Source organism: Cololabis saira, chromosome 13, assembly GCF_033807715.1.
Source record: "Cololabis saira isolate AMF1-May2022 chromosome 13, fColSai1.1, whole genome shotgun sequence".
NCBI classification, from domain to species: Eukaryota; Metazoa; Chordata; class Actinopteri; order Beloniformes; family Belonidae; genus Cololabis; species Cololabis saira.
Genome location: NC_084599.1, coordinates 28,760,527 through 28,773,305, shown reverse-complemented (window position 1 = coordinate 28,773,305; position 12,779 = coordinate 28,760,527). Strand labels below are relative to the sequence as shown.

Sequence of the window (12,779 nt, the reverse complement as noted above, 5' to 3'; positions counted from 1 at the left end):
CAGTGAGCGAAAAAAAAAATGAAAACAAATTCCCTGTCTGGCATGTTCATACTTGGCCAATAAAGCGTATTCTATTTGGAATGAATGTTTACAAAAGGTCTTTTAAAAAAGTTTAAATTTCAATTTTGGATGAACATTTTGTCGTGTGCATTTGGCGCCCTCTCCTGGAGACAGACTATCACTGCCCTGGAAAACATGGCGCATAATAAATATTACATTAATGAAATTAAAACATTTTTCCTGATTTAAAAAAAAATATATTGTTTAATTATTTATTAATGATTTTATGGTGTTACTGTGTCTTTCAGATGAACATTTATATTTGTAAAACTAAAGTAAACAAAGAGATTAGAGTCGACCATTTGCCGGTGCGTCAGCCTCGATGCAGGATCTGATCCGGATTATGAAATGTTTTTGTGAATTAGACTAAATATTTGTCGGTACAGCTCGTGGACACGTGTCTCGTGCGTTTTTGCTGCGTGTCCTTGCTCTATTATTATATTATTATTATATATTATTATACTATTACACCAGTAGCAGCGTCTATCGGCCGAGTTGGGGGGCGAGTATGATAAAAACAGAGCGCTCTTGTGTTTTTTGCAGCAGCCGGAGCGGCTGTCGGCCAAAGCGCGCAGCAGCTGGAGGAAGAGGATGCTGCTGCTGCCGCGGAGACTGTGGACAGTTGTGATATTAATAGGAAGGCTTGAGTGTCTCAGTCTTTCACTGTAGCGACCGCGGGGCTTGGTGGAGAGTCGGTGGATTTAGGGGGTTTGTGGGGCTTCTGAACCAGACTGCGCAGTTGGAAATAAAAAGCATTACAACAGGGATTCACCTATCAGACGACCGACATGGAAGACGTCCTGGGACTTCTCAATGTGGGCGATATTGCCAATGCTTTCTCCAAAATGGGAATGTTCCCTGTGTTTGATCTCGCTTATTACATAGTGTCCATCCTCTACCTCAAATATGAGCCAGGTGAGTGTGTTTTTACACATTTCTATTTACTCTTACCTTGAGTTGGCTTTTTGATTCACTTGACTTATTTACTTTCTTAATTGTTAATGTGATTATCTAGAACCCAGAGAGCATGCTGCCCTCAGGTGCATGCTCAGTACTCACCATGGGAGAACATACTTACAGCCAAAGTAATCTTAAATATATCTGGAACAGCATATTTTCAAAAGAGTAACATTTTAAGTGCTTCACCTAAATAAATACATTTAACTACATATTATTCCTTCAATAGATTGCATCTTATTGATAATTTAAGGAAGTTCTGGAGAATAATAGAGCTTAAATTGAGTAACCTTGCAAGGACTTTGTGTTGCTTTTGTCTCGATGATGCCCTATCCTTATAAAGCATGACCTGTTACATAAACGAGCAGTTGCTCTGCAGCTCTGCTTCCTTCCAGAGAAGGAGAGCGTGTTGCTGCTGCAGCCTGACCTCCTTTGCATCGAAAGAAACCACCAGGGTTGAATTAATCTCTCCATTAGCTTAATATTCCCCAAGATTTAACTCTTTTGAGCAACACATCCTGAAGGAGGATGAAACCTGAGAGAAGGTCTGTGCATACCAGCAATAAATAGAAGAGCCTGAAATAGAAAAGGGTCAGTATGCCTCTAAAGCCCCCCTGATGGGCTCTCCCTTTTTTCTTTTCTAGGCAGCAGTTGAGTTTGTTAGTTACACAGCACATTAAACATGAAATAAGCTGTTGTGCTGACACCAAGGAAGCATGATCTAAGTGAACTTGGCAGCACGTGTCCTCTCTGTGAATGTGTTTCCTCACCCTGAGGTCAAAATTCACTATGTTTCAAAGATTCAGTAGTTGTTAAGTTCACTTGAAGCTTCAGTGGAGCTAGTGCAAACACCAAACACATTGCAGATTCCCTTTTCCCTCTTCTCAAAACTTTTTTTAGTGGTGATCTGCTTGTATTTTGTAAGGCAAAACAAGACGGTCATTGTTAAGTCATAAGATTTTCTCCAGATTTCTCTCTGTCCTGGTGTTTCAGGACTGAGATGAACGGAGTTTCAGCCCCCGAGATATAATTATTTGTCTTCAGAGAACTTGGACCAAGAAAGTTAAAGAATATTCTATTATTCTATAATTGAGCTGCAGTAACGCGTTAGTAAGGATTAAGCGTGATGAGGATTTTGGTGTGTTTGATTGTCTTACACCACAAGTTAGTATAAAATTCACAATATTGTTATGAGCCATTTTAAAAGGTGACTTTGTTGATTTTCAATATCTGGGTTTTTTTTATATGTTTTCATGAGAAAGTTGTACCTGATATTTGGTTTCATTTAATGCCACTTGAGCCAACCGGGGTTGAAGACTCCAAGTTTAGAAATTAGAAGAAAAGAAAGTACGTATATAATTTGGAAGAAGCGCGCTGTTTTCCAGTTGCAGGCACCGGGGGAACATGTGGGTAACGAAGGCACTGGATCCGATCAAAGAAATGGACTGAGCGGGAAAAAAGTCACCGTCTCTGATCTGGCTTCATAAGGACAACTCTGTCCTGGTTCTCAGGCTTCTTGCAGTAGTTTTGATAGTTATTTTACTCCACAATGAAGACAACTCAAAAACACAGAAAAAAAGCTTTGTTTCAAAATCACTTTTGAGTATTTTTTTAGTTTAAGACCAGCTTTCCCCAGAGCTCGGACTGACTGTAGCATGTGGCTGCGCTTATCACGGCGACTTTCCCCGTATTTTCATACTTGAAATTTGACAGTCAAATGACACATGCAGCCAACATGTGCCAGATCAGCTTATAGTCTCTGCTCTCTCCTTGTCTCCTGGTGGAGATCCTGGCTCCCACCACGTGCTGCAAAGAGCAGATGAATGGATTCACACGTTGGAAGAAGGGGACAAGTTGGGTCACAGGTCACAACGGCCCTGACAGTTGCAAGGCGGGAGGAGCACTTTAACAGAATATATTTATAGGCAGGGCAGCATTTCTCAAGATCAGATTGCTTTGACACCGAGTGCCAGTTGCGCCACGACACCCTCACCCACCTGTTGTTGGAGATTTGGGCTCACATCTTGATCTACTCCATGTCCGTAACAATGTTGAAACACAGACAAATGAAACAGGCAAAGATAGTCTTAAGGTTATATCATACTTTCCATTTTTACATAGTTTATCTTAATTAATCATCAAACATGATCATGCCTTTTTACTAAAACTATGATTAGATTACCTAAAAAAGTCCACCAAGCTCAAGGCCAGGGGCTTAAGGAGTTAGAGGGACAGAAATATCACATGTAACCCTGAAATAGACAGAAATTGAGAGTCAAAAGGAGAAATGTAAAACCAAGATATATAAATAAAAGAAAGAGGCAAAACCTGCAGAATGTGACTTGAAAAGGGTTAGTAGCTTGGCGTCCTTATGGTTTCAGTATTATGGCATGGATTAAAATGGGTACGGTGTATTAAATGGGCACCAATTTAGAAAGGGGAAACCTGTAGTTTCAGTAACATATGTGTATATGGCACCTAAAACCCAGGTGAACCCCACTCAGTCCATACGGGTAAACAAACAGACATTAAATAGGCGAAAGTGAGGTACAAAACAACCACAAGAAGATAAACTGAACAAAGTGAGGCACACAATTCGCAATTAAAAAAAACAACATCATAAAAGCTACAATAAAAAGGTGAAAAATGATCTGAAATTACACAAAACACCAGCTGTGTAGCTGTTGCCCAGTTGACTGTTTTCCAGCTAGAAGATTTGTGATTAAGTCCATGGCTCCACCACCCGTTAAAATGTATTTGGGTGACATTCCTGAAAGGATGATGTAGACTAAAACGCTACAAGTACAGTCTACAGTGCATTACATAGAAGAATGGGAGGTGCTGTGTGAATGGGTGAAAGAGAAACACGCTGTAAAGCACCCTTTATGTACGTTACATGATGTTGAAAGGCACCATATGAGCCCAGATCATTAAACAACCAACATTTGCAGCTTCATTGTTGTTGCAGCACTGACTTTCAGTTCCCTCTCAGCAGTGTCAAGAGTAATAAAGCGTATACAATTTAAACATTTTGAAATACCTTTCAGGGTGTTATACTGAATTCATCAATTATCAGACCGCCCTTGTTACAAGTTGCCTCTAAAGAATATCAGTTTTTCTAAAAAAAACATTTGGCCAGCCTCATTTTTCAGCTTATAAATTGTTAGTTTCTTGAGTCACTATTGAAGATGAAAAAAAGGGTGTATTATCAGGGCGTGACTTGAAATGCTTGAGTGGGTGGAGACGAACACTCAGCTTAGAGACACATGGGGTCCACTGATAATAAGTTAGGTCTGCAGGAGCTGACAGGAAGTTCCACAAAAGTATATTTCTGGCACGACTCTTAATAAAAAGTGTGTATTTTCCACAACAGTAAAAACAATCATAGTGTTTTGTTTTAGTCAGCGTGGAAAAGTTATAATTAGAACTGCTTTCAATGAAAAGTTCTTAGGAAATAAAAAAATGCCTAACAATATAGAAAATTAACTTTTTAAAACGATTATTTAATCTAGGATTAATCTTAGCTATAATGATTTTCAAAAAATTCCACATACAGTATTTAATAAAGGAGGAGCATCAATTTTAAGAATTAATTGTTTAAAATTGACTACACCACTAGGGGGCGCCAAATCACACAAGAAATAATCATATATCTATATATATATATACTGATACTGTGTACTGTATACTGGGTGATTGATAGTCTGTTACAGTTGTTCAGTTCAACTCCTACATGTTGTAAATTTGCCTCCTTAACTCACTCTGACAAGCTGTGTTTTCCTCGTTGCATGTGCATCTGTATGTGACCTTTACGTCACTGAGCGCTCGTCTGTGTTGCAGGTTCAGTGGAGGTCTCTCGGCGGAGTCCCGTGGCCTCATGGCTCTGCGCCATGCTCTACTGCTTTGGTAGTTACATCCTGGCAGACATCATGCTTGGAAGCAGCCCCCTCGACTATTTCCAACACAACAGCCACATCCTGCTGGCCTCAGCCGTCTGGTGAGAATATTCCCAGAAGAGTTCCCTCATCATTGGGGAAAAGCAATTCTGCTGTGCTCATATGTAGACAAATTTGCTTTTACAAAACATTCAAGCCTCTGTTTATGAGATGGAGATGATCCTCTGCCATGGGTCATTATTATAATACTATTAAAATTAATATGATTATATTATAATAAAATTACAATAATTTAATATGCAATGTGCCTGGATGCTGAAATCACAAATATTTGCTTCCTTTGAGTTTATTTGTAGGCATATTTATTAGGGCTGGGCGATATGGACCAAAAGTCATATCTCGATATTTTCTAGCTAAATGGCGATACTCGATATATATCGATATTTTTTCTGTGCCATAATTGGGGTTTCCCCCAAAGCATTATAGCATAGCATCTCTGTTAGCTTCATTTTCATGAGGCAAACCCTTAAAAAAAACAGTCAGTTTTAATACAAAGCCTCGTGCCAAATGTCACACAGGTTCCTTTATTAACAGAGTTCTGCACAATATCAAAATGTATAAAACAAATGAAATAAAAATAAACTGCTTGCATATATAGAATAAAAATGCTTCTTGAATAAAATAAAACAAATATCCCTTTCCTGCATAACAATTAAATTAAAATACACTGTGCAATTAATACAATGTAGACAGTAACAGGCAGACTTTTCCACTGAGGTTGACAGTTGTGCAAATGACAAAACGTTTGTGCAAATCTCAAATAAAACATTCAAGTCAATTTGTCAAGTCAAAATAAGCTATATCAAAATCGTAAAAAAAAAAAAAAAAAAAACCTTTTTTTTTTAATAATCGATATAAACGATATTGTCTCGTACCATATCGCGTTTGAAAATATATCGATATATATTAAAATCTCGATATATCGCCCAGCCCTAATATTTATATTAATTTCATATTTGATAATAATTTTTTTTTTCACCACAATTTCTGTGGATGGCTACATTTGCAGCTTTTCAATGTCATTTTAAATTTGTATGAATAAATAAATTCCACAAAGCTGAAATCCCTGCAACAGTAGTGGTCACCGGTGGTGAACTGACACTTTAAAACTCATTAAGATTCAGCTAAATATGGATATAGTAGAAATGGTCTTTACTTCAGTATCCCTTTCTCCCGTCCTCTGTGTCAAACACAAACAGGTACCTCATCTTTTACTGCCCGCTGAACCTCTTCTATAAATGTGTGGCTTTCCTGCCGGTCAAGCTGGTGCTGGTTGCCCTGAAGGAAGTCGTCCGCGCTCGTAAGATCGCTGCAGGGGTTCACCACGCTCACCACGCCTATCACCACGGATATTTCGTCATGGTGATTGTTGGATACGTGAAGGGTAGGTGTAGGATTTTATCCACCAGTGAACATCATGGTATAGTAGAACAAAATGTATTGTTATTATAAAACATTAATGAGTGCCAGAATTGGACTTTTACATTAAAACAACTTTCACATGTTGTTGTGTTCATAGTCACTGAATGAGTGAAAAACAGATCTATTATGTTAAACAATAAAAGAAAAGCATGAGCCATGACAATTATCAGCATTAGGACTTTCAGACCGATATTTTTAAGTCTTTTTTTAATCAAATGAATACCTAATAAAGGCTATTTTGTCCTTAGACTGTACATTTTTTTCTCGATGAAGTCAGTAAATCAGGGGACAGATATTACTTTGTCAGAAAAAAACCCCCTGCACATTTGAGATGTCAGTTCAGCCTTCATTGGCATACATTTGTAGATATGAAAGGCCCAAATGAAAGAGATAAAAGTTTATCTATGATGAAGTAAAGTTCATGATCAAATCTGATTTATTTTTTAATCAATTAAGTGTATTACACATCTCTTGCACTTTCTCACTGACCTACATTGTTTTAGCTCTGCAGGTATTCAGGCCAAAAAAAGAGAGATTTGCAGCCAGATAAGAGCAGTGACTTCAAACTCAGATTTTCTCTTTTTTTGTCCTCATTTTTTCCACTGTCTATTTTTATCCTCCCAGGGTCTGGAGTGGCTCTCATGTCCAATTTTGAGCAGTTGCTGCGCGGTACATGGAGGCCTGAGACAAATGAGATCCTCAACATGTCATTGTAAGTGTGCTAAGATAATAAACCTATCACTGCCTTCTCATGTTTGAATTAGCTTGAGCCTCTGTGTAAAGAAAATGTTTATTATAAATGATTAACAGATTTAATCAGTAGATCAATGTTGTTTTGAAAGTAATGAATTGCTGTGGAATTTCACATTTTATGATTTGCTGCCTCCCAGTGGTAGACTCTAAAATCTTATTGCATCGTTTTCACAAACTAAAGATCATTTCTGTTTTGTTTTGTTTTGAAATAATAACTAACTATAATCTTATTATTTTAGATTTTTGTAGGGAGTTGATTTTCCTTAAATACATCAAGACTTAAGTCCAGTTAGCATGAACATACGATTAAAAGACAGCAGGTTGACTTCTGCTTTAGTGGGATGTTTTAGTGAGAGCCTGCTCTTGGTCTCCACAGCCCGACCAAAGCCAGCTTGTACGGAGCGATGCTCTTCACCCTCCAGGAGGCTCACTGGCTGCCCGTGTCCAAGACCACCCTCATCCTCCTCTTCACCCTCTTCATGGCCACCAGCAAGGTACAATTCAGATTGTTTATTGTGCTGCATTGGGGAAAAAGGTTGTGGACATTACACCAAATGGAAAATGAACGTTGATTTAAATGAAAAAATTAGGGTTTAATTAAGTAACAAACAATAAAAAAATATTTTTGGAGTCAAACGTATTTGAAATGCAGAACACAAATGAATATGGTGATCTGGAAAGTCATGGGGGAATACAGAGGGGGAAGTAAGTAATATTCATCCTTGAAAACATTTGTGGTTAAGAATTAGTAACTTAACTCAGACTGTAATAACTCGAAGGATTTTAATATTTCCGAGCATTCATGTCAGCAAATGCTCAAAACAAAAGCCACAAGTTTCGTTCTGTGTTTAAAAATGAAACTCAGAAGTTAATAACCTGAAAAAAATGACTCAAAAGACAAAAGACTTGTGAGTTTCATTTTGTGTAAAACGTTTTATTGAGCAGGTTAGAAAACTCCAAAACACGTAGTCATGTACAAGAAATAGACTTGTTCAGTGGGAATAAAGCTTTAATGTCAGATTAATTCAGATGTTAACCATCTGTCGTTGGCACATGATCATTTACGGCTGCACAACAACATTTCCTCACTGGATTGCAGTTTTAACCCCAAAAGCTGTAGTCGAGCGCCGCTGTTTCACTCAAAGGTGACTGAAAACAAAAGTCACTGAACTGTTTGTATGATTACGTGTGGAGCTTAAGAATGTTAGATGACACTCACTTTTACTGAAATTACTTAGGAAACAGTGAAAGTCCCTGAGGAAGTTACAAGCTTGACTGCTGAATGATGCATCTTTACTGAGACTGGCAGAGCTTTCAAAATTAGAATAAATCTGCAGGAATATGACTATAAACTGCATTATGGGCAAACATGATTCAATATTAACCTGCTAATGTTTACATCTAAAGTTAAGAGCTTGACATTTAAGCAGAGCTTCATGTTCTGCAAACATATTCAAAATGGATTGATGGCAGCCGTGGCGGTCTGACCCTGCAGTGCTGTTTCTAGGGAAGTGCACATCAGATTATGAGGCAGTAGTGGTGCAGGTTACTTGATGCTTAGGTCACTGCCCTGCATATTATGGATGTTTCCCTGCTCCACCACACCTGATTCCAATCAATGCATCAGCACCAGCTTCTCGTCACCATCTGCAAGAATCTATTAAAGGCCTATTTGGTTCAGGTGTGTTGGAGCAGGGACACTTGCAGGTCCTCAGGGACTTGGTATGGGGAACACTCCTGTAGGTTCTGCATTAGGGCTGGGGATCGATTCAAATGTCAAGAATCGATTCGATTCCGATTCTTAAGATTCAGAATCGATTATCAAGATTTGATTCGATCCGATTTGATTCGATTCCAATATCGATTTGGGTTAGTGTTATTAAATAACTGTTTTTTGAGCTGTTGCATGAATTATATGACTGTAGTTATGCAAAATATTACTACTAGTATTATATTGAGATTCAACAGCAAGTATTGCAGCTAATGATGCTGTAAGGACCAATCAGCTCCCAGAATGCTGATAGAACTGCTTTAGGAAACATCATGTGGGTCAGAATTACCAAACAGATCCAGGGCAGCAAACAGAGACGGATGAAATCGGTTTTATTTTTTCCCACATTCCATTTTTATTTGTTCCTTTTTCGGTCTATTTTTGTTTTTAATTTTTGAGCATTTGGTTTTTACCATTTTTTTAACCTAACTCTTTAATGTTTTCATACCTTTAAACATATTTAAAGGCAAAAACATGGCACCAGTTATTCTCGTGTCCAACAAAACATTTCTTTTTTGGGATAAACAAAAAAATAACCAAAAGTTGTAATGTAATGATGGAAAAAAAAAATACATAAATAAAAAAAATAAAAAAATAAAAATTCCCCCCTCCCCCCGAAAAAAAAAAAATCGATCTTCAGACATATGAATCGATTTCTAGGAATTAATATGAGAATCGATTTAGAATTGGGAAATTATGCAGGGTTTTTGCTTTGGACCTAAGAAACATTAGAACTTTGTAGACCTTTTAAAGGCAAAGTCAGCCTCTTGTAACCACGAGCATCTCCCGGTTCCTGCAGGTGGTGATGACCGCCCGGCACTCTCACGGCTCCCCCTTTGCCCTCATTGAGTCTTGGATTTGCCACGTGCTGTTCGGGTCTCCTCTGGGTGGGGGTGAGGAGGACCATCATCCCCCTCCCGCTGCTGTCCCATCTTCTCCTCTGAAAACCAAGGAGGAACTGAGTGAAGGAGCTCGAAAGAGGAGGGCCAAGAAAGCGGAGTAGGAAGCCAGGCTGCACTGATGAAACTGCATCTGACTCGCCCTCGTGCCGTACGCGTGATGGGACTTCACATTCTTTTCTAAGGAAAGGGGCAGTTTGATCTTTCGCCAAATGAGGCCCTTTCTATTGGAGCAACATGGTGCTTTCTGCATTTGACATAGCTTGAGGACTCTGTAAATACCAAGGCAAATGATTCACTCTTCAACCCAACCTGGACATTTTTAACCTATCTATTCACGTCTGTGAACATCTGCATCTGCGCTCAACGCTGTGTGGTGATCCACGTTCGGGTTGGCTCACGACGGCCTCCTCTCCACATCAGTAGTTGTGTTGTCAGGTGTAAGTGGGTTTTTTTTGGTCATAAAAACATTATTTGAGTTCAGTAAAAAAAACACAGGAAAGGTACACCAATCTGCCAATCAGATCTTCAAATGTCATTAAAGCATTAAGTGCAAGTACATTACTGCTTTTTACATTAAAATGAAAACAACTTCCTATCTTAAAATAAAATTTTAAGAAACATTGTACCCTGTTGTTGTCTGTGTCATTTTTATAACGCCTGTTCTTTGCTCAGCTATCACCATAATCATCAGTTTCCTACACGTGATTTTTAAAATGCTTCCTCTTTAGGTCCAATTCCAGATAACAGGATACAAACTTGGGTTTCATGCCCCTTAAGATGCGTGATGAATAAAGTTTTAATTGCTAGAACTGATCATAACAGAGATGTATTTTTATGTTTTTATGTTTTATGGGTAAATAGGGGTGTGGTCTTTTCAGTGACGGTCTAGACCGGGGGGGGGGGGGGGCAATCCTCTCCCTCGATTGCCGGTCTAAAACGTGCAGGACACCAGCCCTCCAGGGGCAGGATTGCCCACCCCTGGCCGGGTGTCAGATGTCTGACTGTCATTTTATTTACTAAGCAGCTTTGGTGAATTTGACTTCTGAGTAGGTTTGCCACCTTTCAGAAATAGAAATAAGGGACACCCCGATTTCAGCAGCGCAGGCGCCAAAAAAAGGGACATCCCCAAAACTTCTAAACTGCGTAGAAATGTATTTATTTTACATGAAAAAACAAAATGCTTTGATTTAAAGTTTAAAGTTATTTAATAGCATTTAACTTGCATGACTGTACAGACAGCCAACCATACTAGCAACTGCAATAGCCTCCCATGTGTGTACGTTCATCAGCCCAGATGTAGAATATAGCCTACAGGTGAAGGTCGGAAAATTAGAATATGGTGTAAAAGTTAATTTATTTCAATAATTCAACTTAAAAGGTGAAACATATATATTACATAGTCTCATTACACGCAAAGCAAGATGTGTTAAACCTTTATTTGTTATTATTTTGATGATTTAATTGTTTATTGATTTCATAATATAGAGATTTTTTCATTTGGGGTTTTCATAAAGTGTGAGTCAAAATTACCAAAATTATAACAAATAAAGGCTTGAAATATCTCACTTTGAATGTAGTGGGAAATAATATATTTGTTTCACCTTTAGTTGAATTTACTAAGAATTAAGTTTTGCAATATATTGAAATTTTCTGACCTTCACCTGTATATTATGACATCAATAAATAAGAGCATAATATGTGTCTGTATTGGTTCAATACGGAACGCAACTTTTAATTCCCAATTACGTAACAATTCCGTATTTTAAGGGACGGGTGGCAAGCCTGCTTCTGAGCTGCAATTTCAGACTAGCATAGCACAATCATAACTGTTTTAAAGATAATATGGCTTGCGGTTCTTTTACATGTTAGCGACAGCTGCAACTGGTTGTGTCTTGGCCTGGAAGGGTTAGAGGGCAAAGCTTAGTAAAACTGGTGCTTTCTGAGGCAGCTGTCTTCACGTCCAGCTGAAAGCAGCTACTCGGGGCTAACCAGAGGACAGCCAGCCAGACTGTCCCTCCCACAGCAACTTCTACCTCTCGCAGTAGTTATGGAGCCACTAGGTCCTCAAGTCCAACCTTTTTTTCAGACTATTTCAGGATTCAGAAGCTGCTGGACAAACTCATCAACAGACAGTCCTTACAGCATGTTGCTCCACCTTAAGTCTCCTCCATACAAGCCGACTAAAAAGTGGTGAGTAAGCTACTGTCACACATGCAAAAAAAAAAAAAAAAAGGAGAGTTTACGGCCTCACTATTGAAAAGACTGTATATCTTGGTTGTTTTGATTGTCTGGTATCCCCCTGGTACATAAATCTCCAGGAGGAAGCTGGGGAAAGGGAAGTCTGGAGACCTCTGCTCAGGTTCTTGCCACAGTGACCCCAAATTAGGTGACAGAAAAATATATGGCTGGAGAATGACTTACGATACACTTTTAACCATTGTTTCCCTCTGCCTCTTTATTAAAATACAGAATTGACCCAGTAAGATTGCATTGATTTATTACAGCAATTTGTGTTGTATTGTGTAACTTCTGCAACACACACACACAGTGAAATGTTCGGCATGATGAGATAAATGTGCTGCTATGTTAGTTTTTCCAGCAGAGGCCCACATTGAGACTTCCCTGCTCCTTTGGGCAAGGCATGGATGGATGGAGACCAGGCAGGAGCAGCGGCGCTGCCTATTTGTTCAGATGACGTGGCCCAAAACCTGAAATCCTTCAGCATGAAGAATGTAAGCAACATCTGCTGATCCCATCACTGACACACAGTCACACACAGACGTTCAGATCAAGTTGTATTTGTCCTGTAAACACCAGTTTACATAAAAATACACACTGGATCTGAAGCCTGCTTCATTTCTTTTATTATTCGTGGCAAATATGTTTCTCTTTTTTAAAAGTGGGTTCACAGATGAAAAATCAAATCACTTGATCTCTTTTTAAATGGCGCATTAAATC

General features: G+C 38.7%; 1 protein-coding gene across 1 annotated transcript; it reads left to right on the top strand.

The window, feature by feature from the left end:
- Nucleotides 1-437: 437 nt before the first annotated feature.
- Nucleotides 438-10,446, top strand: tmem38a (transmembrane protein 38A). Its single transcript, XM_061738537.1, has 6 exons — nt 438-975; nt 4,858-5,014; nt 6,173-6,357; nt 7,020-7,107; nt 7,525-7,642; nt 9,719-10,446. Exons 1-6 carry the CDS (start codon nt 849-851, stop codon nt 9,920-9,922), a joined length of 879 nt encoding a protein of 292 aa, XP_061594521.1. The 5' UTR covers nt 438-848; the 3' UTR covers nt 9,923-10,446.
- Nucleotides 10,447-12,779: the final 2,333 nt, after the last annotated feature.